At 45.1% G+C, this 27402-nt stretch overlaps 9 protein-coding genes across 14 annotated transcripts; 5 read left to right on the top strand and 4 right to left on the bottom strand.

The window, feature by feature from the left end:
- Positions 1-608: 608 nt before the first annotated feature.
- Positions 609-3023, top strand: Bcngr1. 2 transcript variants are annotated; one of them, XM_024690324.1, is made up of 5 exons: positions 609-1015; positions 1338-1442; positions 1512-1652; positions 1726-2497; positions 2546-3023. In XM_024690324.1, exons 1-5 carry the CDS (start codon positions 792-794, stop codon positions 2546-2548), a joined length of 1245 nt encoding a protein of 414 aa, XP_024546092.1. In that variant the 5' UTR covers positions 609-791; the 3' UTR covers positions 2549-3023. The 2 variants fall into 2 exon arrangements, with proteins under 2 accessions (XP_024546092.1, XP_024546093.1); XM_024690325.1 differs by having other exon boundaries at positions 1512-1664.
- A 2428-nt stretch (positions 3024-5451) lies between these two features.
- Positions 5452-7649, bottom strand: BCIN_01g02620 (hypothetical protein). Of its 2 annotated transcripts, XM_001548507.2 has the most exons (4): positions 7407-7649; positions 6686-7276; positions 6356-6633; positions 5452-6287 (listed from the first exon to the last, which is right to left on the bottom strand). In XM_001548507.2, exons 1-4 carry the CDS (start codon positions 7483-7485, stop codon positions 5595-5597), a joined length of 1641 nt encoding a protein of 546 aa, XP_001548557.1. In that variant the 5' UTR covers positions 7486-7649; the 3' UTR covers positions 5452-5594. The 2 variants fall into 2 exon arrangements, with proteins under 2 accessions (XP_001548557.1, XP_024546091.1); XM_024690323.1 differs by lacking the exon at positions 5452-6287 and having other exon boundaries at positions 6304-6626.
- Positions 7650-7737: 88 nt separating this feature from the next.
- Positions 7738-10415, top strand: Bcnsp1. The gene is made up of 2 exons (XM_001548506.2): positions 7738-9812; positions 9877-10415. The coding sequence occupies exons 1-2, from the start codon at positions 7998-8000 to the stop codon at positions 10066-10068; spliced, it is 2007 nt and encodes a 668-aa protein (XP_001548556.1). The 5' UTR covers positions 7738-7997; the 3' UTR covers positions 10069-10415.
- Positions 10416-10421: 6 nt separating this feature from the next.
- Positions 10422-11627, bottom strand: BCIN_01g02600 (hypothetical protein). 2 transcript variants are annotated; one of them, XM_001548505.2, is made up of 4 exons: positions 11304-11627; positions 11051-11182; positions 10911-10946; positions 10422-10687 (listed from the first exon to the last, which is right to left on the bottom strand). In XM_001548505.2, exons 1-4 carry the CDS (start codon positions 11435-11437, stop codon positions 10684-10686), a joined length of 306 nt encoding a protein of 101 aa, XP_001548555.1. In that variant the 5' UTR covers positions 11438-11627; the 3' UTR covers positions 10422-10683. The 2 variants fall into 2 exon arrangements, with proteins under 2 accessions (XP_001548555.1, XP_024546090.1); XM_024690322.1 differs by having other exon boundaries at positions 10674-10946.
- A 1544-nt stretch (positions 11628-13171) lies between these two features.
- BCIN_01g02580 (hypothetical protein) lies at positions 13172-15457 on the top strand. 2 transcript variants are annotated; one of them, XM_024690320.1, is made up of 6 exons: positions 13172-13548; positions 14031-14108; positions 14164-14470; positions 14533-14774; positions 14826-14896; positions 14965-15457. In XM_024690320.1, the coding sequence occupies exons 2-6, from the start codon at positions 14048-14050 to the stop codon at positions 15079-15081; spliced, it is 798 nt and encodes a 265-aa protein (XP_024546089.1). In that variant the 5' UTR covers positions 13172-13548; positions 14031-14047; the 3' UTR covers positions 15082-15457. The 2 variants fall into 2 exon arrangements, with proteins under 2 accessions (XP_024546089.1, XP_024546088.1); XM_024690321.1 differs by having other exon boundaries at positions 13172-13651.
- On the bottom strand, positions 13513-13987 carry BCIN_01g02590 (hypothetical protein). The gene has a single exon (XM_001548503.2). The coding sequence runs from the start codon at positions 13858-13860 to the stop codon at positions 13558-13560; it is 303 nt and encodes a 100-aa protein (XP_001548553.2). The 5' UTR covers positions 13861-13987; the 3' UTR covers positions 13513-13557.
- A 2353-nt stretch (positions 15458-17810) lies between the features above and the next one.
- On the top strand, positions 17811-21193 carry BCIN_01g02570 (hypothetical protein). The gene is made up of 2 exons (XM_001548501.2): positions 17811-19067; positions 19158-21193. Exons 1-2 carry the CDS (start codon positions 18525-18527, stop codon positions 20616-20618), a joined length of 2004 nt encoding a protein of 667 aa, XP_001548551.1. The 5' UTR covers positions 17811-18524; the 3' UTR covers positions 20619-21193.
- A 19-nt stretch (positions 21194-21212) lies between these two features.
- On the bottom strand, positions 21213-22256 carry BCIN_01g02565 (hypothetical protein). Its single transcript, XM_024690319.1, has 2 exons — positions 22058-22256; positions 21213-21977 (listed from the first exon to the last, which is right to left on the bottom strand). Exons 1-2 carry the CDS (start codon positions 22087-22089, stop codon positions 21686-21688), a joined length of 324 nt encoding a protein of 107 aa, XP_024546087.1. The 5' UTR covers positions 22090-22256; the 3' UTR covers positions 21213-21685.
- A 1381-nt stretch (positions 22257-23637) lies between these two features.
- On the top strand, positions 23638-26763 carry Bccdc14. Of its 2 annotated transcripts, XM_001548499.2 has the most exons (3): positions 23638-24061; positions 24298-24618; positions 24679-26763. In XM_001548499.2, exons 1-3 carry the CDS (start codon positions 24010-24012, stop codon positions 26145-26147), a joined length of 1842 nt encoding a protein of 613 aa, XP_001548549.1. In that variant the 5' UTR covers positions 23638-24009; the 3' UTR covers positions 26148-26763. The 2 variants fall into 2 exon arrangements, with proteins under 2 accessions (XP_001548549.1, XP_024546086.1); XM_024690318.1 differs by lacking the exon at positions 23638-24061 and having other exon boundaries at positions 24121-24618.
- Positions 26764-27402: the final 639 nt, after the last annotated feature.

Below are 27402 nucleotides of genomic sequence, written 5' to 3'. Positions count from 1 at the left end.
GATTTATTGCTTTGCTGAGCAAATTGTTGAGTCAACACTGAACCTTTGTTTATGACGAGGTGAATCTGTTGTGCAAAGAATTCAATATCAGTTTTATAATGAAAGGGCATCACCGAAGTTTGTTGGATGGTGTTACTTGTTTTGTGGTATTGTCATGGTGGAACTGTGACAGACTTCATCAACACAGCACTGTAAACTGAAAGTTTTTGATTGATGGATCTTATAATTGGATTCTTTTGTGCAAAGCCCCAATAGCAACTTCTAAATTCAAGTGTATGATAAGTTTATTGTTGGTTGCCCGGCCGAGTAGTTTACAACATTTCACCATTCCGAACGTTTCCGGATGTTTCTCTTGGGAAAAAAAAAATCTTCTCATCAACTTTTTTCTGCAGCAAAGTTACTTAGGAAGATAACAGTCACGTCCAATCCAAGTTTTTCCTCCGGTATTCTCAGACATTTTCCCAATCCTACTGATCCCATATTGAAAGAGCGTGAATCACATCCAGGAACGAAATCATATGATTTACACTAATCTTTGGGGTCTGCCGTAACCTGCACACTAGCGTAACTCTAGCCCGTTGACCATAAGCTAACCTTAAGTGAATTAGATTACGCCGATCTTTGAAGCTATTTCAACGGTCCTCGTTCTTGAATTCTTACTTTTAAACTTACACCACAACACACTTTTCCTCAACTTTCGCAACTACAACGCGGCAATACTTTGCTTACTTGTTTACATCTTTGTTCTCCCTTGAATCAAACCTTCTCTTGTTGACAGATCGATTTTCGCAATGTCTTTCCAACAACAACAAACCTACGATCCCGCCCAACAAGGTGGCTACGAACAGAACAACGGCAACGGTGCTATGCCGCCACCACCAATGCAGCAACAACAGCAGCAGCAAGGTGGTATGCCTGCCGGTGACGGTGGCTCACCAGCTCCATTTGCGCAACAAGGTGCCGGCGTTGAAGGCTCTTCTGGCAGCGTCACAGGAGATGCAAAGACAACCCTCTGGTAAGTTTCAAGTTTCTCCTCTATTATTTACTCGATTTGATCTCTTGCGATCTTATCACTGGCTTTATCCCTCCTCCACTCTTTCTCTTTATGTTTTGGTCATAGATCGAGCACATTTATGTCTTGCGTGCCGCATTACTTGGTGTGCGACCGCAAACATGTCTCGTCTATGAGTTCAATTCATGTACAAGAGTGCACATCCTTTTGATTCGATCTACATCATGGTCATGATCATCACTATATTGCTGTACTACTTTTGATCAATACCGAATTCACCACATATTCGATATATTATTTGATCTCTACTAACGCATTACAACAGGATGGGTGAGCTTGAGCCATGGATCGACGAGAACTTCATCCGCAGTGTCTGGTTCGGAATGGGCGAGCAAGTCAATGTCAAGATGATCAGAGACAAATTCTCTGGGTAAGTCATTCTTATCGATACCGCATTCTCAATCAAGAAATTTATCTAACCGTGTTCCCATCATTTCAGAAACGCTGGTTATTGTTTCATCGACTTCACTTCCCCAGCTGCTGCTGCGAAGGCCTTGTCCTTGAATGGATCCATGATTCCAAACACCACTCGACCATTCAAGCTCAATTGGGCATCAGGTGGTGGTCTTGCCGATCGTCGGTCAGAATCCCGGTTCATATACCTCATTTCCTCTGCTTCGCTTTTTCTTGAATGAATTGCTGACTGTTTATAGTGATGACCGTGGACCAGAATTTTCTATCTTTGTTGGAGACCTCGGCCCGGAGGTAAATGAATATGTCCTGGTTTCATTGTTCCAGGCCAGATTTCCCTCGTGTAAATCAGCCAAGATCATGACCGATCCTATCTCTGGCATGTCCCGTGGTTATGGCTTTGTTCGCTTCGCCGAAGAGGGCGATCAACAACGTGCGTTGACCGAAATGCAAGGTGTCTATTGCGGAAATAGACCCATGCGCATCAGTACCGCTACCCCCAAGAACAAGTCTGGCGGTGCTGGACCAGCAGGTATGCAGATGCAAGGCGGTGGCGGTGGTGGTATGCCCGGTGCCATGGGAGGTGCCCCAGGCATGTACGGAATGGGTGGCGGCCCACCTATGGCTGGATACTATGGTACTCCTCAACCAATGAATCAATTTACCGATCCAAACAACACAACTGTGTTCGTCGGTGGATTGTCTGGCTACGTCACTGAAGACGAGCTTAGATCTTTCTTCCAAGGTTTCGGAGAGATCACCTACGTCAAGATTCCACCCGGAAAGGGCTGCGGATTTGTCCAATTCGTTCAACGACACGCTGCCGAGATGGCAATCAACCAGATGCAAGGATACCCAATTGGTAATTCTCGCGTTCGTTTGTCTTGGGGACGATCCCAGAACAATTCTGGACCAGCCGGAACCCCATACCGACCTGCTCCTCCCCCACCCCACTACCAACAGATGGGTATGCCACAACAGCATAACCCTTACAATGGTTTCCAACCATTACAGGTAAGATTTGTTCCTTCTTCAATTTACTTTCAAGCTAACAAATTGCAGTAAGCAAACATCTTCTTTCGCGAATGGAGTTTAGTGTAGCATGGCGTCTTTCTGCACTGGGCTTGCCATTTTTCGGGGCTTTACTTCTTCGCGTCCAACGCCTGGATAACTCTTTCTCGTCTTAGCGTTACTTCAAGTATCGGATGGGTGGGAATCTGTGTTTTCCAATGATGCCCATGTATAAGCATAGACTTTTCATGCGACCACGATCTTCGCTTTCTCTTTTTTTCCTTCTACACATGTAATCTCACTGCTTTGCTGCTTAGTCTGCCCACTTATCTTTTTTCACTGGCGGATTTTTAATCGTCGACGAGATCTGTTTGGGCAGCCTTGCACTCATGCTTTGAAGCAGCTTTTTCCTATTCTGGACTTTATCCACAAAAGCTCAAAAGTTTAGACTCTCTTTTTTAAATAGGAGTATCGCGGCTTGTGCGGACTCGATTACAAATGTATTCTTCATCCATTATTTGATTTTACAGACCATTTGTTTCCTTTTTGGTCACATACTCTTGTTGTTATGTATTATCCCTATGTTTTGTGCTATTGCCTGTGCGATGATAAAAATCTCCCTACAAACATTAACTTCAAATTACTGGACTTGTAGCATTTATCCTTAGCTTGAGGCACTGCTTATTTCATCATCTGAAGTATCGGATAAATACTTGTTTCTTACTATTTCCAAGCTGCTTTTCTTCTTTTCGGCGTCCCTACTCAACATGGCACTTTGCTAACGTGTTTAAAATAGACCAGGTCAACAGAGTCACCAACAAGCACCGGCCGCTTACAACGCTGGATACCAACACCAGCAGCAACCATCCGGTGGTCCAATTGCCAACGGTGGCTTCAACAACCAACCCCCATATGCTTAAATAACTGTAATTGCGCGAAGTCTTTCTCAAGTTGATCGTCTTTCGCGGATACCCTTCGGTATACTTCTACGATTTGGGTTCTTCGATCTTTCATTGGTTTTTATCACACTTCTGCGAGATACCCTGCTGCATCTAGGATACTTTAATGACGCTTGCTCTCAATTTTCATGGGGTTGACAACAATAATGGAGGATGACTCGGCTTTATATGGTTATATGGTTATATGGTTGCTTTTGAATTTTACACTGTTTTTCCTTCCTTTCTCTTATTCGAAAATTCACGACTCTGAAACGTCTCACAACTCGATGGAAATTTTACACCGAGGTTGAGAATTGCATTACCTCGATACGTACCTTGGCGAAAATGGAAAGGCGTCATGGTTTGGTGCATTATAGTACATCGATCATGATACCACTCTTGCATGCATGGATGGGGGCCTGGACGGCATTGCTTTTAGGTGTGCGGCGTGATATTCATCTAATTTACTACGTGGTCTTTCTTTCCTTTCGAATCTTTTTCTTTCCAGTACATAGCCGCGACGGAGGATCTTTTACGTCTTTATTCTTCTTTAATGGGATTTACACTAGTATTCTAGTGGGATTTCGGGCTTTCGGGAAAAGTTGATGAATGGATTGATGGATTACATTGTTGCGTGGTTTTCGTTGGAGGGCATGGTATTTATTCTACCTCCTTGGGTTTGAAATCTTCTCGGAAATGGCATGGTGCGGCGTAGCATCGTATAAATGTAGTTGCAGTGGTTCATCAGTGAGCAGGCTTTTAGGCATTGGCTGAAGGAATTTACGGGCTGATTTGAGATGTGGAACGTGTTGTCGTTTGGAGGTTAGGAATTCAAGAGGAATTTATTCATTGCCTTTTGCTAAAATATGACTTTGATAGTGGTGATTTGTGACTGCGTATGTGAATGTGGATGTGAATGTGAATGTAAGATGATTTGACTTGGAACCCTGCGCTATCAATCACATCTAGAGTTATGCTTTTCTACCAAGAGAAATGTTTACCAGAAGCCAGAGTTCATGCTCAGACCCATCCCTTCTACCTTTTGATATCTGGATATTCCAATTCCAACACATCCCAATCCTAACTTTATTCTTACGTGCAGCCTTTTCAAACCAAAACCAAGATCAAAACTCAAACATATCTTGCTCGCGCTTGGGAGTCTTGATGGCTCGCAATAGGATTTTCTAGGGGGATTGTGTTATGTCACGTTGCCTTACTGGAGGGGGAGGAGGAGAAGGAAGAGGAGAAGGGGTAGGAATGAAGAAGTGGGAAGATGTAGATAGCATTTCTCCGGTTCTGTACAGAGTATAAGGGGGTGTGTTTTTGGAGGGTAGGGAAAGGGGGAGTAGATGATGGATGATATGATATAATAAAATGGGATAGGATGTCATTGTTAGAGGAAGCGAGATGGGAGGGAGGGGGAGGGGGAGGGGGAGGGGGAGTGAGATTGAAGCTAAAGACGAGGATAAGAATAATGATATGCTATGCTATTGTATCAGTAAACGCAACGAGTAAAGAATCAGAATGCACGAGAGAGCGAGAGGTAGAGTAAAGTAAAGTAAAGCAAAGCATCTACGTGAATAATGTTTTCAGACATTGGTTTGGTTGCGTGCATATCTATATAGATAGATAGATAGAGAGAGAGAGAGAGAGAGAACCGTTGCAATTAGAATATAAACTTAATCGCGTTAGTACATTAATGATAATATATATATATATATACTCAAGACCAAGACGTGACATGAAATGAAATGAACCAGTAGTAACTATCTCTGCAGTTTTGGAGTTGGAGTTGGTGGAGTAGCTGCTTCGGGGGATGTAAATCTAGACTGGCTGCTGCTAGGGGGGAGGAGATATTGATATTTAAATTGAAAAAGCAGGTAGCGGGTTGAGGATATCAGTGGGAAGTGTGAGTGTTAGGGTTTATCAAGAGAGCAGTTTGAAAGAAGGGGGCGGATCAGGGCCAGCAGATGGGCAGAGGATAGGATTGTGAAATCACCAGCAATATATTTCAGAGAATAGAAAGTGGTCATATTATAGCTTATTTGCTCAGCTAATTAGTATGATAATTTTAATCATTCCGTAGAATCAAAGACTTGATACATGTAATTTTGATTGCGCAATGCGTTATGTAGCGCTGTTCAAAAAGAACAAAAACATCATCACTTCCTAACCTTCCTAGCATGCTTGACCAAATTTTCAATAACCCCCTCAAAAGCCTCCCTATCACCTAGCTTTTCATCGGTCCTCATGGTCCAATAATCTAATACTTCTTTAGCTAAGATTTCCATTTCCTCGAGTTTCTTCACGTGTCCTTTCAACTCATCGATTGTTAAACCTTGTAGAGCCTCTTCCGTAATCTCACATGTTTGACGCGCGGATACTAAATCTAATTGAGGGGCAGGTGGAGGACCCTTTCGACGTCGACTGTCAGAGCGAGTGGGCTTGACATTGCCTTGTGAGTCAAGGGAAGTAGAAGAAGAGGATTTGATGCGATCTATGGAACTGTCGAGAGACCCAGAGGATGATGGATGCAAGGAGAGGGAGGGAAGGATAAGTTTCTTCTGTGTGGAAGCCGGGAGGATTTCGTCTAAAGAGACGGGAATACCGAGACTGACGAGGAAGAGGCGACGAATACGGGATCGAATCCAATTTGGTGGCTGAAGGGGTGGTGGAGCTACGAGTTGTGACCAGAGTGATGCGGATCGTGGTGTGAGGAATATGGGATTCGGGTTGTCAAGAGGTGGGAGGACTGATATATCAATTGTGTCGGAGGGAAAGATATGATCGAGATAGGGTTCGGTTGCAGAGCGAATATCCTCGGGGGCATCGAGATCTGTCAGGTCAAAGGTGGGCTGAACCAGATACTTATGTTAGGACTGAGTGTAATATTGTTGCACGCGGAAAGTATACGACTACTTACAAAAGAAGGAACTACAGGAATTGGTAGAGAAGATTGAGTTACTTCAGGCTCTTGAAATCCATCATCAAAATCACCAAACTCTGCATCTTGCTCTCCTTCCTCGAAATCATCGAAATCATCCCCAAAACCACCATCGTCTGCATCGTCTGCACCGTCTCCATCGTCCCCGCCCTGACCATCATCTCCGTCTTCTTCTTCATTATATTCTTCTTCTACAGCTTTGTTCATTGCCGCCGAAGAGCTTTGACGTCGTGGACTTAAGGAACGGGAGCTAGATTCTAACTCAGTCAATAACTCTGAATGTGTTTGGAAACCATTGGTTATACATACCAGGTACATCAGCTACCTCAACTATGTCGTCCGGTTGAGCATCTTCCTTTCGCAATTCATATGCGGCGGTACCAGGTACTTCGCCATGACTTGGTCCAGAGTCTATCCTCTCAACTACAGTCTTGGGAATTGGTAGATCCCCTGGTGTACTACCAGCCCTTGATCTTGTTATGCCAGTCGTGTTAAGAGTATTGGAGCGACTGCGACCAGGAGTCGAATCCAAGACCAAGTCCGGCACTGCGTCAGCCTTACGCTTTTCATAAGCTGGTGTGCCCGGGACTTCTCCATGGCTTGGAGTATCGGGGTCTATCTTCTCAACGACAGTGATGGGAATGGGCAAGTCGCCCGGAGTTGAAGGTCGTCGGGCTCGTACGATATTATCAAATTCTGGAGCCATTGCAACTTGATCGGGCTCAGCATCCTCTGCTCTCATACTATATGCTTGTGTGCCCGGAACTTCTCCATAGCTTGGTTCATCGTCGACTTTCTCGATTCGAGTAGTGGGGACAGTGGGTGAGGCTACGGTGGATGGTTCTAGACCAGAGTGTGCATCTGAAAAATGGTCTTCTGAATCCGAAGATTCAACAGTTTCTAAGTAACAAGAATGTTAGACCAAATCACTTTATGCAAATCCCGAGGGTATGCTCTGGATCAAGACCACTCTATCCTCATCGTCGCAAAAATAATAGAGAGTGTTGAAACTTAGTTTCGTCGGCCTTACCTGCAAGTTCGTGTGCGCCTGAGTCCTCAATGCTAGTCCTTGTAGGAGGTTCTAGACTCCCGTGGTCTCCCTCAGCCATGATTGATAATACCAGCGGGATACCAGCGATAACCGCGATAGAAGATCTAAATCAATAGACAAAATGGTTTGGAGGTACGATCAACGTGTTGTCAATGTAAACTGAGTAACGGATAAGAGAAAGTCTAATCCAAAGGGGGGAACAATGACAACTGCTCCCTTCTCGGTCAATGATAGCAAGAGCTCCGATCATTCTGTTGTTCACTCGCTTAATTTTTGATTGAGGCGCGATAGAGTACCCAAAAGTCGCGCTGGGAAAGGCTAAGAAAGACAAAAGACTTCAATTTCGCGCGCTTTGAAATGCGCAAGGCTGATTAAATCAATTCGGTTATTGCAGAAGCTGTACCTCAATTCAACTTAACATTGAAGAAGATCATATTGCTGATCATCTCGATCTCTTTACAAATAATCAGCTTCTAATTTGGCATAAACAATCAACTGCATCGGAAAATCTTCCTTCCTCGGTCTCGATTCGCATTCCTAACTCAAAAGCTCAACAACAATATTTACAAGATGTCTGGATTTACATTCGGCAACACTGGGAGTACCGGCGGAGGATTGTTCGGTGGGGGAAGTTCTAGTAACCCTCCTAATAGCTCTGGTGCTGGACTATTTGGAGGTGCGCCAGCTACATCTGGGGCCGCTCCATCATCTCTATTCGGCGCACCAAAACCAGCTGGAGCACAAGCACCGGCCTTTGGAGGAGCAGGAGCTGCAAACACAGGAGCTGCAAAGCCAGCCGCTGGAGGTATCTTTGGCCAAAGCACAGGAAATGCCCCCAATGCCACGTCCTCTTTCAGTTTTGGAAAGCCTACTGCTAGCACCACACCTACAACTTCAGCAGGTGGTGGACTGTTCGGTGGAGGAGGAGCATCTACAGGTGGAAGTGGAGGTTTCAGTTTTGGGGGGCCCAAGCCAGATGGTGCTTCAACGCCAACAACGGAGAATAAACCCGCAACTCCTACGGGGGGCATGTTCTCAGGAATGAACAAGCCAGCATCAGGTGGTATGTTTGGAGGAGCAGCTTCGAGTACCCCAAGTTTAGGATCAACAACACCAGCACCAAGCAAGCCTTTCAGTTTTGCATCCACAACCCCAGCAGGACCACCACCTACGAATAATGCGCCAGCTGCGAGTACAGGAAACTTGTTTGGTGGCGGTGCTCCATCGCAATCAACTGGAGGTCTGTTCGGAACACCAAAAACAACAGCCGCATCACAACCTACACAGACACCAGCTGCATCAGCCCCTACTGGTGGTCTTTTTTCCAGCGGCACTCCTGCAGCTGCAGCTCCTAGCAACTTGTTCGGTGGTGCTGGTGCTACAAAACCTTCTGCTCCTAGCGGCAACATGTTTGGTGGAAACAAGCCTGCTGCTTCGGCAGCTCCCCCTGCCAGCTCAACACCTGCGGCGACTACAGAAGCTGCCAAGCCGGCCCCATCTTTCAGCTTCCCTTCTGCTACTCCAGCAGCTAGCACCCCTGGAACACAGGCTTCTACTACTCCCGCACCCGCAGCTCCTGCTACCAGCAGTCTATTTGGAAAACCCAATCCAGCCACATCTACTCCCGCGCCAGCTGCACCTGCCCCAGCGCAAACACCATCGCTTTTTGGAAACGCTACTTCGACTAGTGCTGCAACCACTTCTACTCCTGCACCAGCTGCTACAACATCAAGTTTGTTTGGCGCAGCTAAATCATCAACTCCCGGTACTTCTGGCCCAACTAACACCAGCACACCTGCCCCTGCTTCATCGGCTGCGAATGGGGGCTCCGCAAATCTAGATCAACGAGCTGGCGCAACTGCTGGCTCTGGCGCGGCAGGAAGCGCCGCAACTCTAGGAGCCTCTACGGCTGGCCCAAGACCGGAATTATCTCGTCTTAAGAACAAAACTATGGATGAAATTATCACCCGATGGGCATCTGATTTGGCCAAGTACCAGAAGGATTTCCAAGAACAAGCAACCAAGGTAGCTCAGTGGGATCGCCTTTTGGTTGAGAATGGAGATAAAATTCAGAAATTGTACAATACCACATTCGAGGCTGAACGATCAAGCGCAGAAGTCGAACGACAACTAGCAACAGTGGAAGGCCAGCAAGCCGAACTCGAACAGTGGCTCGATCGTTACGAACAGGAGGTCGATGACATGTTCAAAAGTACAGCTGTCGAAACACTACAAGGACCAGATCAAGAGCGTGAGAGAACCTACAAGATGGCGGAGAAATTGGCAGATAAGCTTGATGAAATGGGCAAAGACCTTTCTACTATGATTGAAGCTATGAATGAGGCCTCTGCTACTTTGAACAAGAGCACCAAGTCTGATGATCCAGTAAGTCACTCCAATCCCTATATCAGTTTCATGAAGGATGTCACTAATCAAATTTGCCCTACAGCTTTCTCATATCGTCCGAGTCCTTAATTCACATCTTATGCAATTGCAATGGATTGATCAGAATGCTAAAACATTACAAGAGAAAGTGGAGGCGGCGCACAAATTGGGACAAAGTATGAGTGCAAATGGTCTTGGTGGAGCGGAAGGTGATGCCGCAGATCAGTTCTACAGATCTTTTATGGGCAGAAGATGAAGGGCTGAGGACGAAAGATAGAGCTTGATAAAGCAGGTAAAATGGAGACCGACAAGTTTGTACTGGCGTGCTGAATGGATGTTTGGGCGTTTTGATTTGGCAGGAAATACATTTGCAAATTCATGCACGGATGGTCTATTTTGAGGGGAGCATATGTGGATAATGAACATGGAAGACTGAATGCTGCAAGCCTCCAGTAAATGATTGAAGAGAGAAGAGAGATACAAAAGGATTCATAAATCCAAAGTAGGCGAATACGTGGATGTAAGGACTGGGGCAGAAGTGTTCTTGCGAGCATTTTTGTGTATAATAGATAGCATGAAGCAAGAAAGAATAGAGACTGATCAAGCCCATAACTTATTTTTTGGTTCCATTGAAATCGGATTAACTTGGCTTTACACACGTTGGAATTCTGCAACCACGTGGAGAGGAGATGATTGTATTATACATTCAATAATTTCACCAACTAACCGACCATAATTTCATCACAATCCTGATATCGTATCTCATCTTATTCAGTCTTACTCGACTTAACCGACCCCCTTTCCATCTTCCCCCTCGCCCATCCACACATGAAGATTTTTGTTTTTTTTGTTTGCAAATTTTCAGGTTGATTTAGCTGGTAATGAACCAATGCATTTAGTAGTTTCTTCTTTCTTGATTCTGCGAAGAGAGAAAAGACAAGAGAAACGGAGGGGATGAGAAGTAAAAAACTTGATTGCATTTGGAGAGGAGAAGTCCATCGATGGAAAACATTACTTCTCAAATTCTGACTATGGATATATGGATATATGGACGAAAGCTCGAAGTTCTTTTTCTTCTAAAAGTATGTGTATACTTACTTCTGCTCGCCACCAGATTGCTTCTCGATTTCGGAACTGGGGAGAGAGGGAATGTTAGCTTGAGTGGATTGGGTGGGGATACGGATTTGGGGACAGAGAGGGAGTAGAGGATGGTATGAGGTGCAAATGGGCATTCTTACATGTGGTCCTCGAGTTTCTTCAAGTGATCACGCTGTTCGGTGATTTTCTTCCTCAACTCCAAGAGCTTCTCATTCTCACGCTGGCGGATGGTGTAATCCTCATTGGCCTTTTCGCGTTTGGTAAAGGCATCTCTGGGGAAACGTTTGTTAGTTCTGTAGCTGCAAATATGAATAGGAGCTTACCCTTTCCTTTGCGGAACTCAATATCGCGAGGATAGTAAAGTAGTAGCATTGGAAGGGATGGAAAACTTACTGTTGGCCGCCAAATCTGGCAGCGCCGGTGTCTCCCTCGCCCATAGTGCGTGCTGATACGGTAAATGCTCTGGCAGCTGGGACGGATGCGCGGACTGCTGGTCGCATGGCAGAGTTGATTGCAAGACGATACATGATGATGATTATATTTGAGAAGTTTTTTTCGTGGTGGTATTTCAAAGGTAGAGGAATGCTGGATGTATTTGAGGGGTTGCTCAATTGGTGGTATGATTGTTGGTGAGATGATTTGCTGGATGATGCCGAAGTAGCTTGCGGGCTGGAAGCTTGGATAGAAACTCTTGGATGTGAAAGACGTAATTGTGCCTTGATTTTAAGGTTGTGAGGGGAAAGGTCATGTCATCGTCATGATCAGCTGTTTTGAATGGGGAATTATTGCTGCTTTAACAGTATGTGGGGATGGATGTGCACGGAATGAATGCTCAATCTCCCCAAAATAAACAGAGCCCAACTAAAGCGGCATGAATTTGCATTCCATTATGACTTCCTCTACTCCATATGTACGTACGTATATCAATTCCATGTGCTGGATTTCTCTTGTTCGAGACGGCAGAGTTGAAACTCAAAAGATCCGGATACTGCTTTGCTCGATTGTTGATTTACCACTGTGAGGACTACCTTCCTCCTGCCTCCGTATCTACCTGCAGTGGACTTGTGTTGTGAACTGCTCCGTGCTCGATAAATAAGACTGCTCTGCCCCACTACCTACCTAGGTAGCATTCCTAGAAATTCATAACTCTCATACCTATCTGGAAGTAAGATTAAGGTATATCTGACAGGAATCAACCGGGTTGTGGGCACCGATTGAAGAGCAGAACATACTCGGCGGCGAAGACAATATCTACTTCACGCATGCTTGACTATGTAGTCCTCCAGTGACGATGTGCCGATATGGAAACAGCTGCAAGGTCGTGCTCTCGTGCTTGTGCTTGTGCTTGTGCTTGTGAACGGTCTCGCACCAAGCACAACACAGCGGCCATACTAATAATAAATGCCATTTCAAATTCCAGAAACCAAGGCAGAACAGAAGTACGTCTATGCTTTGGGATCTCATTTATCAGCACTGCCACAATCACACAAAGTCAGTTCACATTACTTGGAAGGGAAGGAAAGGAAAATGAAAGGGATGGGGGATGGAAACAGAAACGGAAACGCCAGACACCTCAAGAAAATGACCAAAAAGCCTTCCAATGTCGGACCAATTTAAAATTCGTGATAATGCAAATCTGGGTCAAGGGCAAATCATGTTACATTCATGCGACGACGGATAACCACTCGTAACGAACGGTATTGACCGTTTGACCAAAATTTGATCCAATCCAGCAACGTAGACCAAGCATTTACAGAGTATTCATCAGCCCTGTTGAGCTGCATGGAAATCATCTTGTGCCGGGTCTCTCTGACTCTTATTCTTGGGTTAGTTTGGGCTCCCTCGTTGGCTAACAGTGGAGATCTGAAAGTATGTACCTATCATGACTTCTCATCCATGTGGTAGCACTGGTAGTCGTGTCTCGTCTCTCTCTGCCTCTCAGATCCCACTTGCCTCGAGAAGACGATGGTAAGGACAGGAAAAGGGGGGATCTTGAGATGGAACATATATGAAGATGGCTCAATGTCCAACGTTCTTATGATGGAACATGAGTTGTCCAGTGCAATTCGACTCAAATGTCTAGATGCCCCCAAACCCACATAATGTAACGCATGAACAGCAGTCAAAAGAAAAGAGTCTCAACCAGTTTGCCAGGACTCGTACATATATGATAAATTCACTCAAGAGGTTGATTTGCGATGTAGTGTGTTCCCATTAACGCTTTCCCCTCTCCCCCTCAAAAAGGAATTAACAAAACGAATTGATATCATTCCGGTAATTTTACAGAATAATCCATAAAACACTGAGCCCCTTTTAAGATCTCGAGGTTATCCGTTCACATTCATCCATTCATTCATTCATCCATTCCCTTTCCCTTTCCCTCGCAGATCGCTTCCCATCTTCTAAAAGTGGCACTAGTGCGTCCTTCCAGCAACTTCCTCACAGCCTACGGTACCTACCACTCTCTAGTCGAGAAAACCATCCCAAGAACCAAAACCCAAACCCAAACCAAAACCCAAACCAACACACACACACACACATTTCACACGTCGCATAACATCCTACGTTTTTCTTCCTATTTCAGTTTGTGAGATCTCTTTCCTAAACACTTAAATTAATATCATAAAAAGATACTCAGGTAAGATCTTCATTTCCCCTCAAAGCGTTTGGATCCCGTCATCTGTTTTCTCCCTCCGCCTTGCTCAACATCCCCATCTTCCAACGCCATCAACAAACAATCAGTACGTGCTACATCACATTGTCCATGTTTACTCGACTCGAAGGATTGGCTTTTCCACTCATTTGCAAACCACCAATCATCCAACGACTCTTCGCCTTTCACCATTGCCCCTCCGGGGGACTGAGGGGTACTTGCTGTTTTTGCCTTCAGCAGAGCAACCCTTGGGTTTATCATACGTAGTGAAACTGCATCGATTGGCGTGTTCTTCATCGCAGATGGATATTTGGCGCATGCAGAAGTGGTCGGGCCAAATATCGGTGACAGTCCAGTCACATCAAACACCAGGACAGTCGCAATTGCCTATTGGATTCCGGCCATTCTAATAACAAACACAACCTTTAGTTTTGAGCAAACGATAACTAACAAATCTATCTCAACAGATCTACAAATCGCAGTCATGGGTTACGAAGATTCCGTCTATCTCGCCAAGCTCGCCGAGCAGGCTGAGCGATATGAAGGTATGCAGATTTACAGAGTTTGATCGATGTGTATGAATACTAACAGTAGGAACAGAGATGGTTGAGAACATGAAGTCCGTCGCCTCTGAAGACCAAGAACTTTCCGTCGAGGAGCGTAACCTTTTGTCTGTTGCATACAAAAACGTTATTGGTGCTCGTCGTGCATCATGGAGAATCGTCACTTCCATCGAACAAAAGGAGGAGTCAAAAGGCAACTCATCCCAAGTTACTCTCATCAAGGAGTACCGTCAAAAGATCGAAGCAGAACTTGCCAAGATCTGCGAAGATATCCTCGAGGTTTTGGACAAACACTTGATTCCTTCTGCCAAGAGCGGTGAATCCAAGGTCTTCTACCACAAGATGTATGTGATTTGTCTTTTGAGAAACAAATTTGGTTTAAACCCTTGTACTAATAATGTTGTAGGAAGGGTGATTACCACCGTTATCTCGCTGAGTTCGCCATTGGTGACAAGCGAAAGGAGTCTGCCGACAAGTCTCTTGAGGCTTACAAGAACGCAACTGAAGTTGCTCAAACTGACCTTGCACCAACTCACCCAATCCGTCTTGGTCTTGCCCTCAACTTCTCCGTTTTCTACTACGAGATCTTGAACTCCCCAGATCAAGCTTGCCATCTTGCCAAGCAAGCTTTCGATGATGCCATTGCTGGTAAGTCTCATTGTATTGACAACGCACACAAATAATCTAATTATTATTTAGAACTCGATACCCTTAGTGAGGAGAGCTACAAGGACTCCACATTGATCATGCAACTCTTGAGAGATAACTTGGTACGTAAAAACATTCTCACCACGCATAATTATTTCAAGTCCTATTACTAACAAAATGTACCATTTAGACCCTCTGGACTTCATCAGAGGCCGAGCCAGCTGCTCAAGAGTCCGCTGCCGCACCTGGTGAGGCCAAGGAAGCCGAGGCCGCTGCACCAGCTGAGGAAAAGGCAGATGCTGAATAGAGAATCATCGGATATGGCGTTGATGTTTGGTCGAATGGGCGTACAAGCGATGGAGGTTACGATTGGGTTTTGCATGTTTCGGCGGACGAGATGAGCAGAGGGCGAACTTCATAAAGAGCTTTTGGGGGGTCTCACTCGCAACTTGCTTGCCTTTAGACTCTTTAATGCATCAAACCATACTGTACTTTCTCTTCCACACATCCTTTCGCTACTCTGCGAATGTCTCGATTGCCCAACATCTCTTTTCCTTTTTCCATTTTTTTGTTGAAGACCACTTCCACATGTCATTCCCGGGTTGTTGATAGGTTACGGCCTGGCACTTTTTTATCAAATCGATTAGACTAAAAAAAAGTAGCAAATCCATAAAACCAGTACAAAAAAGTCGATAATATCATAGTGTAATGTAAGATGAATTGCATGTGAGCTAGCATGCAATAACAAACTGAAGTTTAGAAAATCTACCATTGATGGATTATTTGGCGGGCTATCTTTCTCATATTTGGAGATTCTCGGTTCACTAGATGGAAAGGGGCTTGAGATTTACACATGACTTGTGAGCAAGTATGTGGTTCGCATGTGCCTTGGTAAGTGATTGATATTCATTGAGCTTGCTTGACTGATGGGCTGGTGGCGTGTGTGAGTAATAGGATGTCAGAATCGGAGTTGAAGTCGTAGTCGAGTGGAAAGTTGTGTTTTGTGGGATATGGTATGGATGGGTTTACATCAAATTGATGAACAGTACGTGGGATTTGGGAAAGGGAAAGATAAGTCTGCTTGCTGTTTGTTGCTTCGATAGTGCGACGTGATGGAGGATCGTATGGTTGAGTTTTGAGGGGAAGTGGGAGGGGAAGTGGGAGAGGATGTGGGATACTTGGTTTATTGGTTGTGGGGGTGAGGGGGTGAGGGGATTAGGGTGTGGAGTTGAGGGGAGATGGGGAGGGGAGATGGGGAGGGGAGATGGGAAGAGGGAAGTTTGGTGGGTAGGGTGTTGGGCTGAGTGCTGATTGTAGGGCACTTGGAAGTGGGCATGGTTGGAGGATAGGATGAGGGATCTGGAACACCCGGAATGTGAGGATGGTGGATAGTTTAAAGGCGGATTGGGGAGGAGAGGGAAATGGAATCCCATGGTATGATGGAGAGGGAATTATCTCTGGGGAGAGTTAGAGAGGAAGAGTATATATAGGTGGGTGAACGGCGAGAAGAACGTGCTAGCAAAATTTGAGGTTTCGAATGGAAATAGCTGAAGATTGTGGGATGTCGCTTTGGTGGCTGTTGAGCTCTAGAACAACAATGGATTCGATATCGATGTATGTGACGATATGAGAACATTCAAAGAGTGTTTCGACTCTCGAGAGAAATTGAGCTATTGGGGTGAGGTGCTATACCATGCCATGCGTCGATGGTTGTTGGTAAGGAAGATTCACGTGTGCTTAGAGGCTTCTATTGGGTGGTATTGGGAAATTGGGATCGGGCTGGTCTTGATCTTGATCTTGATCATGAGAGCTTTGGTTTAATGGGTCTAGAGTGTGTTGAAGGGTGTCTGGTTGATCAAATGAATGATTTGCTGGGCTGTCGTTGAGTTGGGGACCTTACACCGATCAGGAATTTGATAGGCATCGCAGATGTGTTTCCTCGTAGCCGAAATCAAGCACATGGAAATGTGATGGATGAATGCAAAACTTGATGTCTCGTTGGCTGACTCTTTCCAAGACCCTGAAGCACGGATGGGATCTTACTTGCATGCATATTATAATACCTTGGATGTCCATGGTGCAGAGGACCTCTCCCGGTTGGCTGGGGGCATGGATTCTACGTAGAATTTCTTGGGGATTGTGGGATTGTGGGAGTCTGTGAAGGGAAAGGAGGGTATATGATGGCGTGGTAATACTTTGAGAAACGTCTGATGATTGGAGGTGGAGCATGGTTTACTGTATTGGGGGCTCGCTTAGAGGATTGAAATGCGTAGATTTGTGAGATTCATAACTACTTGTCTCTAGGTGAAGTAGATGTGAAGATCGGAAGAGCTCTCTCGATGTTGACGATTGTTTAATTTCTCTCTGAAGATGTTTGGTGGTTTGTAGTTTAGTGGAGGGTTGAGGGGTTGATTGATTGGTTGAATACTTGTATCTACACAGACTCCGGGGTTACACTTCACGTGGCATAATAGTATAGATATCGGTTCCTGTTGTGATTGCAATACAGCATCTAACTGGTAATCTAGAAGACCAGAGAGTCGTTTGTGGAAATGTTTATTTGGTGTCGAGGTCCAAGGGAAACCCCTCTTCTATACTTTTCACAAGCAAGCATAAACGTGGAGCGTGGGGGGTAGGATTGAGAAGGTCACACACACACACACACAACATCATTATTATGTATTCATAGTTACCTTGTCTCAGAGGACAGTGAGATGTGAATGGTCCAGCTGATGTTAAGTGTATTGTTAACCGATGATTGCTTCCCGCGTTTGCCCCAGATTGCAATACTCGTGGTGTTGAAGACGATAATCTAGTCTCCTTCAAATCGAGCAAACGCTTCTTCCAAAAGATGAGTGTAGGATCTTACATGGCTAATAGACTTTATATTGTATCGCGAGCACGAATCGGTAAAATCCTACCTCCGCCACTCTAGTGGTCGGTTTCGCAGTAGCTTCAATGATCCGTAGTATCGCCTATGACATTAGAGAAATCCAAAACGACTACGAGCTGCCCTGCTTGCGCATCATTAAGTTCGGAAAAAAAGAGGAATAACTTTTTGATATTCTGATATTAATATTTGTTTTCTTTTACATCTGAAGCATCCGTTTACTTAACTACCTGCCCAATGGAAGGTAGTTCGCACGGTCTTATTACATAAATAACAAAGTCACTACCTGTACTCTCCCAAGTATTGGCTCGATAAGAAGTGGGTGTGCTGCTTGAACTTCCAAAAAAAACCGAGAAGAGCCCCCCCCCAAGTGGGAAGAAACGATCCATCTTAATTAGTACGGGGTTTCAACGACGACCGAATGAACTTGTCGGTATATTCTACGAGGTCGAGATCGATATTCTTCTGGCCAACACAGAAGTGTTAATCAATACAGACATTACTGTCGTCTGTGTTTCTCTGATTGCTCAAGAGAAATTTTGCATTGAAAAACGATTGCGCCTAGAGAGTCTTTAACCGTCACTCGATTCCCCGTTCCCCAACTTGCTCACTGTCGAAACAGAAGCTCAAGTCCTGCTTGTGGAATTTCTGGCCTGGATTACTACGACTAATTTTGCCAAATGGAGTGACTTAGGTGATCAACACCATTCGCACTCTCATCTGATCAGATTTCAAGAATTCGCGCACGGCGCATACACTATTCGCACCAGTACCCCTCAGTTTGCGACCATTTATTGTACAACCACAACGCATACGCGCACAAAGTTGTCCGGATTTATTGATTGATCACAACCGCAATCATGGACACTTCTGGGGTTTGGGATACTCAGGATCCTACTTTATCCGTTCCTTCGCAAGATGACTTTCAACAATTCCTCGACCTGAATATGCACAGCATGGCCGATACCCTCCAATTCGATTTCAATTTCAACCAGCAACAATCGCAAAGTCAACAGATGTTACATCAAGATGAGATGAATCCAATGAATACGGGCATGGCTGGCAATCATCAGATGGGGCATGATGGAACGATGCAAGAACCTATGCCTTCGATGACTACGACTTCTACGCATCCGGCCATACTAGGAACTCCCATCGTACAACCACATACTTCCACGGAGAGTTTGACAGACCTGGATGCGCAAATCCAATATCTACAACAGCAGAAGCGTGAGCATCAGCTACGGCAATCACAGGAACAACAGCGGAACTTTTACGCCCAGAGTAGAATGATTCCACCCACACCCAATAGTATGGAAATGCATGGTGTCAATCAACATTTCTATACTCCAACAGAGCATCCGCCATCTGTATATGAGCCCTATCGTCTGAGAGAGCAAGAGGTTAGTCAAACTGATTACACTTTCGCGTTTTTATTTTATGGTTTCACATTTCAATAAGTATAAGAATGAAATACTAATTAAACTAATTAGATGGCATTTACTCCGCTCGTGTCTCCAGCTGTTACTCCCCTAGAAACTCAATTTAACATTCCTGATTACACTATTCCGGGAGCTTATTTTAGTCCCTTGAGCTCCCCAGCTTTACACGCCCAAAATGACCAGCAAGTCATGTTCGACCATCATCTTTCGGGGTCAAATGATTCCCCAGTTGACATGAATGGTGATTCACATTCTGCGCCAGTGAGCTCTATAATTCCGGCTCGGAAGCCTACCCGAAAGTCTGTTGCACCAAAGCCTCGGGTGAACACTCGTGTAATTCGGCAATCGCCAATTGTCAAGCCAAGTCGGAGTAGGAAAAGCTTAAGCATGAGCGCGCAGGCGCTAGGAGAAATTATTGAGCCATTGAGTTCTCAAATGTCTCATTCTAAAGGAACTGAATCAACGAACTCAGCAGCAAGCACCGACCATTCTGAAAATGGCTCTATATCTCCTGAGCACCTATCGGACATGGCGCCTCCACCGTTACCGAGCTCGGCTGGGAGATCACCCTACGTCGTAGCACAAAAGGAGAATGCCAAGAACAAGTGGATTCCCCTTGGGTCACCAGCTACGCCAGCTTCGCTGATGAGAATCACCAAATCGCCTACTGCTATTGAGTCGGGACTGAGCCAGGAAATGGAACTTGATGATCCTATTCTGGACGGGTTCGCATTGCCAGAGGCTGCCAATACTACTATAAAACCTACATTGTCTCGTATCGATACACAATCCGATGGACAAATGACACCAACTTTGAGCTCAACAGGATCCAAAACTCCTGGATTCAAACCCCTATCGTCGCCAGTAGTTGCACTTCCTGGAGGAGCATCATCTTCCAGCCAGAGTCCTCAGATAGATGCCATAAATGGTGCAAAGAGTGCCATACGCAAGACACCACAAATGCTAGCACGAGGTGCTAAGAAGAGGACAAGCAATTCCGTCCTTGCTTCACCGGCTCTTCTTCCCAAGATATCCCCTAGCATTAAACCATTACTCCCTGGTGGGTCATCCATGCACGACGATGCGACTGCTTCTCTTTTACTTGCGTCAAAGTCAAACTACCAAAATATCCTTGAAGGAACTCACCTTCCTGGCGTTTCGTATCCCTCGGAACTATCCACTAATCTAACGTCGAAACGTACTTCTCATAAACTCGCCGAGCAAGGAAGACGCAATAGGATCAATTTAGCACTTACAACATTGCATGATATGATACCATCCGAATATTACCCTCGAGGAAAACCCAAAGATGCCACAGGCGACAAGAGTGGAAGTGGGGATGGTGGAGAGAACGAGTCCGCAAGTTCCAAGGCGGGACAGAGTGCAAATAGTAAAGCTGCTACTGTTGAAGTCGCCATTGAATACATCAGTCACTTGGAAAAGGTTTTGGCTGAGGCCAACAAAAGAGCAGAGGAAGCGGAACAGAAACTTGTGGAGAAAGAAAAATTATAATTATGGGGTTGGAGTGCTTGCTTCTCAGTGGCATTTCTTTTATTCTGGGAGGCAAAATTACGCGTTTATGGGGTTTTGAATGGAGTTATTGATACCTGGATACGAAGCTTCTGATTTCACGGCCGAATGAGGTCCATGGTATTCTAGGTGTAGAGGTTTCTTCTGGGAATGACTGGGACCTTGGGGGTACATAAAAGTTTAATTGCGAGACAACAATACTGGGGGAATCGGAGAGAAAGCTACGTGGCATGGGTCTATCAATTAGGGTCTTTGATATGATGCATTTGACGCACATCAATACGATCAAACGCTACATGACGGTTGCCTGTGTTATATTCTTGGCTGTGAGGTTGTAATAATGGGTGGTGGAGTGAGTGATGGGTGATTGTAGATATGTATTTAATTTTATAGAACAAAAGTATTTTCTTGAACACAATCAAGATATTTTGCTGCTTTGTTGAAACTTTGAAAAGAGATTTGGGTATAAGAAGAGACTTGCAGTTTGGTAGGATGTGTGATGTAGGGAGTTTCATAGTTTCGTCATATTGGTGGAAATTCAACGCTCGCTACTTTCAACTCGAATGAAAGGGCACATGTGGATAACTTGTTTGAATGTCTATTTTGCTATGTATGTATGACATGGGAGTGGTAGCAGCACCTGCTTCGATATCTCTCAAGCATGTATGTATAGACAGACGTATGTATTAACTTAAGATCCGCATGATATACGATCCCGATAGTTTCGAATGTAGACTCATGACCAAAATTCATCGTCACAATAGTTGTATCGGCTCTGTCCCGTTGTGAAATAGATTGATGTGTGGATGTTGGATGTATGTGCATTCGGCGCTTGATATGATGCGATGTGCGATTTTCGCAATACTGGATGATATGTCGATTTTTTTTCCCCCTTCTCGATTCTCGATTCTCGATTCTTTGACTTCCTTCCTTCCTTCCTTCCTCTAGCACTCTACATCTTGTCTCCCTTGACAATCGTCTAGGGAAGAATTTTGCGCTCTCTATCTGTGTATGCGAATTTTGTATTCTTTCGTGTATCGCACCGCCCATCAGGAATCCCCTCGTATCTTCGACTCCCCACTCTCGAGAACGTCGACGTCGAGTTCTTCCATGACGCCTAGGACTACGGATACGCTCTCCATGAAACCGTTGACTGCGACCCGCAACATGCGGTTGGTGGTTGCGCGGTAGGAGGTGCGGAGGATGGATTTGGGGGTGGAGGGGGAGGGGGCGATGAGAGAGAAGGTGCGGCGGACGAGGGGCGAGAGCTCGGTGTCGACGGAGAGGGCGGAGAGGGCTGCGGAGGCGAGGCGCGCGGTTGGGAGGGGGATGTCGAGGGTTCTGGGGGGAGGGGGGGGTTAGGGTTGTGGAGTGGAGAGGAGAGGGGGGGATGGAGGGGATGGAGGGGGAGGGGAACTTACAGTGTACAGGGAAATTCTAGTTCGGTGGACATCTTTGGTGATGTTTGGAGTTTGGGGTTTGGGGTGAGATTGCTGGATTGCTGGATTGTGGATTGTGGATTGTGGATAGTATAAAGTATTGTCGATTATGTACTTGAGCTTAACTTGAGTGTGAATGGATGGTGGATGGGGGAGGGGGGATCAAAAGATTGCGCTGCGCATAGTATTTATTGGTTTGGTTATTAGTTTTGGAGGGGGAGGGGGAGAGGGGAGAGGGGAGACGGATGGAAATTTATTATTATCATAGGTGCAGGGATTAGAGTAGATTGATTATCCATTCGATTCCGATCACCGTGTAGGAAGAGGAAATAGCCGAGTGAGTGATGGAATGATTTATGGGTATGAATGAGTATGGAAAGGGAAATGGAAATGGAAATGGAAATCGGTAAGTTGTCGAATTTTTTTATTTATTTTTATTGATGGATGGATGAATGAATGATTCTTGGGATTTGTTAAGGAGGGAGATGGTTAATGAGATGTATATTGAAATATACACAGTAGATATTTTTGAACGATATTTATATAAAAAATAATAATAATAAAATCACAATCACAATCACAATGTTTGGAGGAATTTTTGTTTTGATTTTTTGGAGAATAGAAGAATAGACGAAAAGACCCCCCTGAGCTTTTGGATGAGGTGGTTGTTGTTGTTTTTTTTTTGGCGGTGATGGAGATGGGATGGGATAGGGATAGGGATAGGTAGGGATGAGATCAGACGGGATGAGGAATACGTAGCAGGGGTGTCTGAAGAAAGTTTGGAGGGGAGGTTGGTGGTTGGTGGTTGGTTTGGAGTTTGGAGTTTGGCGAGAGCGAAGAGGAAAGTTTCCTTTCTCCTTGATGGTGATAGGTAGGTCTGATGATGGGTGTTGAAGAAAAGAAAGTGAAGGGGGAAAGGAAAAGTAAAAAGAAAAAGGTCTATTTGATTGATTCTCGGCTGGCTGGGAAAGGCGGGAGATGAGCGATGGGTTTTGAGATTGTTGATGTTGATGTCGATGCTGTTTAGCTGGTGGATGGATAGATGGATAGATGGATAGATGGATAGATGGATAGATGGATAGATGGATAGATGGATAGATGGATGTATAGTAGAGAGGTAGATGTATAGAGAGGTAGATGTATAGAGAAAAGATAGGTAGGTAGGTCTGGTGGTAGTAGAATGATGTACGATATGTGATAAACTTCAATTGTATAATAAATCTTATAACTAACCCTTATAACTTACTTTACTTCCCAACCTCATCACTTCATCACTTCATCACCTCGTCACCTCATCACCCTCATCACCCTCACAACCTCACACTCCTCCAGGAAAGCACACATATATCCAACACCCAAATTCCCATCTACCCGCCATGTCATAAACAAATGGTTTATTGACATCCAACATTCTGGCCGACAACCCCGGTTCATGTTGCTGGTCAAATGCCCGTTGCCGGGTCAGGATAATTACTATAAACAGACTAGTAAATTGTTATTGATCATTAACATTCACCATACACATTCGTACATCAAATCCATAAGAATTCCTCACAATATTTGGGGAAATCCTTCTTCTACTTAACTTAAACTTTTTCCTTTGGATTGTCATTGACACTTCTGTCTTCATTCGTCTTTTTTTTTTATGAAAAGGAAAGAGATCCCTTATTTATTCGCTCGCCGCTAAAAATATTCATCTTCACATCAGCTCTGGCGCGGGAGTTGTTTACTTGTTTTTATTGGGGAAGTCAACAATAACAATATAAACTTTGCGCCTATCGTACCAGCTACCATCTCACCATCTTGTCCTCGAGTATTCACCACCACCATCGCACTTGCCTACAACATCAATACACCTTCCATCCCTTCATATTTACAAGCTCGAGCTCGCGACTGCCAGAATAGCTTGGTGCCGTTGTGTGCTTGATTCCACGATGCCTCCTTCCTCCCAATTGAAGTACGGCCAAATCATCGAGTACATCCCAGGTATGTTACTTTATTTACAATATCGTCAAAACATCTTTCACTGCGCGACTCGATCCATTGAACATCTTCGGCCCAGTATCATTATATTATTGATAGCATGCATCCCATGGACTACAATTCTATGCTCGAGTGGGCAACTTTACTACCCAATGATGCTCATCCTGGCGCCAGCGCAAAGAAGGGTCCAAAAGATCCTCGGGAAGAGGATAGACCGTTTCACTGGCTAACATACACAGACCGATTGTATTTGGCATCTTACACCACGCCTCCCTCACCCGACACTCTCTTCCCGTACCCGGAGCAACAGAGCTCTCGACGATCTCCGACAAAGCGGTCAGCAAGAGCTGCAGATGGACCTTCGGTCGTTTCAGACAAGAGAGAACCACCTCATTACTTCTCCGTTGATGATACCCTCCTCTACAATGCCTTTCACCATGACTTCGGACCATTACACATTGGCCATCTCTACAGGTTCGCGGTTCAATTCCACGACATCCTTGGCGCTCCAGAAAATAAGAACAAACCTGTCGTGTTCTGGAGTAAAGCTGATGCGCGTAGTAAGCTACTGTTTCACAAAAGTTTGCTGGTTGAAAAAAAAAACTAATCGAGTGACTTAGGTCGAGCCAACGCTGCATGTCTCCTAGCCACGTATATGGTCTTGATCCAATCATGGGCACCACATCTCGCGCTTGCGCCAATCGCTCAAGCAGACCCACCCTTGATGCCTTTCCGCGATGCAGGATACAGTCAAGCAGATTATGGCATTACAGTTCAAGACGTTGTGTATGGTGTCTGGCGCGCAAAGGAGCAAGGGTTCTGCGCTTTGCCGCAATTCGATCTCGAGGAATATGAAAGATATGAGCGCGTGGACCAGGGTGATTTCAATTGGTTGACCCCCGATTTCCTTGCATTTGCTTCCCCACAGCATCACCCGGTGCAACCAATACTTCCTTCTTCTCCACTGTATGCGAGTTTGCCAACAACTTTGGAAGACGTGGATACCCACCCAACCTTACCCACACCTTTCAAAAATGTTTTGAAGCATTTCACATCGCGAAACATTGGCTTAGTGGTTCGCTTGAACTCGGAATTATACTCTCCATCTTTTTTCACGGCGCTGGGCATTGAACATTTGGACATGATCTTTGACGATGGCACGTGTCCACCACTGAGTGTTGTTCGAAAGTTCATTACTTTGGCACATGAGATGATTACTGTTCAGAAGAGGGGCATTGCCGTGCATTGCAAAGCTGGACTTGGACGAACGGGATGTTTGATTGGAGCATATTTGATCTACCGATATGGATTCACTGCCAACGAGATCATTGCTTACATGCGCTTCATGAGACCGGGAATGGTCGTTGGTCCTCAACAACATTGGCTTCACCTTAACCAAGGAACTTTCCGAGAGTGGTGGATTGAAGAGCAATTCGAGATCAGAATGAAGGAGAAGCTCGCCAATATGGCTCCAGTCACTCCAAGAAAGGGACATTACACAAGCAAGAGTCAAGTTGTGACTCCTCCAAATGGCAATCAAAGAACCCCGCTTGGTGAAGTGGACAATGAGAGAAGTCACAGCATTGGAGCCCAGGAGGATTACTTGCCGGCACCAACTCCAGGTCAACCAAGAAAAACAGGCAGAATTGATCGACACCATCCATATGGCCGTCATGGTTCGGCGTACTCCGAAGATGACAGCACACATCATGAAACGGAAGTCATCTCAATTCATCGGTCATCAACTGATACCACTGAATCTGAAGAGGAATGGCAACTCCGGATGCGTACCCGTAAATCATCGAGATCTCCAGCCCGAAGCGAGAGGTCAGGGAGATCCATAAGTCAAACTACTACGACAATCTATACATCCATCGATGACAGTAGCTACGACGTTGAGAACATTGGTTCCGGAGCTAGACCCAAGACACCATCTACCGTCAAATCAGGTAGTGGCTCACTTGGAAAAGTTCGCGGCAGCCCTAAGCGTAGTGGCGATAGTCTCCGAAATAAAGAAACTTCTGGGGCAGTTCGCAAAACCAGTGGGAGAGTTGGCAGTGCTAGCACTCGCAAAGTCTCCGGCTTGTAAATGATTCACGATACAAAATCAATTCCTGTACTGTATAGTACCTTCGACATGCATTTTAGAATTCTGGCGTCCATGTTGTCGTTGCAGCATATATGAAACAAATGCGGAAAGGGTGTGTGGCGTTATCAAATTAAACTTTGTCATTTGCTAGTGCAGATGTTGAGCATAGTGTCAGGCTTGTTTGGTCTCTTTTTGGCATTTACAACTGCTTGTTTTGTCTATTGGATGGAGTCATATTTGGGATTTTGTTCATCTTTTCCCACGTCTATCTTGGACTTTAATGATGAGGGTGACTATGGGTTGGATGGGTATATTGAAAGTGGCGCGTGGTGAGGGGCAAGGTGGGAGCTGGTGGGGAAATGGTGGCTTTTCTAGAAATCTCTTGCTTTAGGTTGGGTCTGGGTTTGGGGTATGGAGTGGCATTTGTCTATTGGCTGTCTTGATTGGTTGTTTGTTCTTTTTACAAAGCTATTACGAGATCATGAGAGTTGAGAACGGTATGGTTCTGTCTATGCCTGAATATATGTAAGTAGCCTGGGCTACTTGCTATATAACATACATACGTACGTTAGTACTACACATGGTAGAATTAAATTCAATCATTATGAAGAAAGCAACTATAAATGAGTGGTTAAGTGAGTGAGTGTTGAATGTATAATCTGCGAGATGTCGATGGCGAATGATCTGGCGTGGGCTGTTCTAACTTGATGTGTATCATTGACAGATTGTTGAACACCTTTGTTGAGGATGTTGTATGTCTTAGTCTATCTTTATTTGTTTCAGGTCAAGAAATTACTCTTGCTGCCCAATAAGTCCAAGTAGACGCACTGGCTTCTTAGCATCTTGGATTGTTTTCTTCGGAAAGAAAAGATACTAACTAGATTTCTAGGCTGAGGGTTATGTCGGATTTTGAAGATTTGTGTTTGTTTGGGGGAGGGGTGTGAGTCTCGGAGCGGAGAGAGGGGTGTGAGGAGGAGGATTATCTTGCTAGGGTGTAGGGGGAATGTGAAGGTTTGGATTGGGGTTTGTGGTTTGTGGATGGGGATGAGCTGGTTTTTTAAGCGTATGGTATGTGTGGGAGAGGAACGCTTATGATGAGTTTGCTAGGGAAGTGGAGATGGGAGATGAGTGAGCTGAAGTGGATGGAGGTTGGGGATTTTTTGGTGGAAGGGGAGGGGGTGGGGAATTTTGAGAGGGGTTTGGATATGCTGCATCTTTAATGTTTTGTTGCTTTGCTTTGAGGCTGGGAGGGTGA

Source organism: Botrytis cinerea, chromosome 1, assembly GCF_000143535.2.
Source record: "Botrytis cinerea B05.10 chromosome 1, complete sequence".
NCBI classification, from domain to species: Eukaryota; Fungi; Ascomycota; class Leotiomycetes; order Helotiales; family Sclerotiniaceae; genus Botrytis; species Botrytis cinerea.
This window is presented reverse-complemented; position numbering and strand designations above follow the sequence as displayed.

What these genes read in the sequence shown, in the direction of transcription:
- Bcngr1 (XM_024690325.1), top strand. Translation starts at nt 792, where the DNA reads ATGTCTTTCCAACAACAACAAACCTACGATCCCGCCCAACAAGGTGGC. An exon ending in GATGCAAAGACAACCCTCTG is followed by an intron (nt 1,016 to 1,337) that starts GTAAGTTTCAAG and finishes GCATTACAACAG; the next exon opens with GATGGGTGAGCTTGAGCCAT. An exon ending in ATCAGAGACAAATTCTCTGG is followed by an intron (nt 1,443 to 1,511) that starts GTAAGTCATTCT and finishes CCATCATTTCAG; the next exon opens with AAACGCTGGTTATTGTTTCA.
- BCIN_01g02620 (XM_001548507.2), bottom strand. Translation starts at nt 7,485, where the DNA reads ATGGCTGAGGGAGACCACGGGAGTCTAGAACCTCCTACAAGGACTAGC. An exon ending in AGGCGCACACGAACTTGCAG is followed by an intron (nt 7,277 to 7,406) that starts GTAAGGCCGACG and finishes CTTGTTACTTAG; the next exon opens with AAACTGTTGAATCTTCGGAT. An exon ending in TGAGGTAGCTGATGTACCTG is followed by an intron (nt 6,634 to 6,685) that starts GTATGTATAACC and finishes TGACTGAGTTAG; the next exon opens with AATCTAGCTCCCGTTCCTTA.
- Bcnsp1 (XM_001548506.2), top strand. Translation starts at nt 7,998, where the DNA reads ATGTCTGGATTTACATTCGGCAACACTGGGAGTACCGGCGGAGGATTG. An exon ending in GCACCAAGTCTGATGATCCA is followed by an intron (nt 9,813 to 9,876) that starts GTAAGTCACTCC and finishes TTTGCCCTACAG; the next exon opens with CTTTCTCATATCGTCCGAGT.
- BCIN_01g02600 (XM_001548505.2), bottom strand. Translation starts at nt 11,437, where the DNA reads ATGTATCGTCTTGCAATCAACTCTGCCATGCGACCAGCAGTCCGCGCA. An exon ending in GCCAGATTTGGCGGCCAACA is followed by an intron (nt 11,183 to 11,303) that starts GTAAGTTTTCCA and finishes ACGTTTCCCCAG; the next exon opens with AGATGCCTTTACCAAACGCG. An exon ending in AAGAAACTCGAGGACCACAT is followed by an intron (nt 10,947 to 11,050) that starts GTAAGAATGCCC and finishes CTCTCTCCCCAG; the next exon opens with TTCCGAAATCGAGAAGCAAT.
- BCIN_01g02590 (XM_001548503.2), bottom strand. Translation starts at nt 13,860, where the DNA reads ATGAAGAACACGCCAATCGATGCAGTTTCACTACGTATGATAAACCCA.
- BCIN_01g02580 (XM_024690320.1), top strand. Translation starts at nt 14,048, where the DNA reads ATGGGTTACGAAGATTCCGTCTATCTCGCCAAGCTCGCCGAGCAGGCT. An exon ending in TTTCGATGATGCCATTGCTG is followed by an intron (nt 14,775 to 14,825) that starts GTAAGTCTCATT and finishes ATTATTATTTAG; the next exon opens with AACTCGATACCCTTAGTGAG. An exon ending in AACTCTTGAGAGATAACTTG is followed by an intron (nt 14,897 to 14,964) that starts GTACGTAAAAAC and finishes TGTACCATTTAG; the next exon opens with ACCCTCTGGACTTCATCAGA.
- BCIN_01g02570 (XM_001548501.2), top strand. Translation starts at nt 18,525, where the DNA reads ATGGACACTTCTGGGGTTTGGGATACTCAGGATCCTACTTTATCCGTT. An exon ending in ATCGTCTGAGAGAGCAAGAG is followed by an intron (nt 19,068 to 19,157) that starts GTTAGTCAAACT and finishes TAAACTAATTAG; the next exon opens with ATGGCATTTACTCCGCTCGT.
- BCIN_01g02565 (XM_024690319.1), bottom strand. Translation starts at nt 22,089, where the DNA reads ATGTCCACCGAACTAGAATTTCCCTGTACACT. An exon ending in CTAGAATTTCCCTGTACACT is followed by an intron (nt 21,978 to 22,057) that starts GTAAGTTCCCCT and finishes CCCTCCCCCCAG; the next exon opens with AACCCTCGACATCCCCCTCC.
- Bccdc14 (XM_024690318.1), top strand. Translation starts at nt 24,159, where the DNA reads ATGCATCCCATGGACTACAATTCTATGCTCGAGTGGGCAACTTTACTA. An exon ending in GAGTAAAGCTGATGCGCGTA is followed by an intron (nt 24,619 to 24,678) that starts GTAAGCTACTGT and finishes CGAGTGACTTAG; the next exon opens with GTCGAGCCAACGCTGCATGT.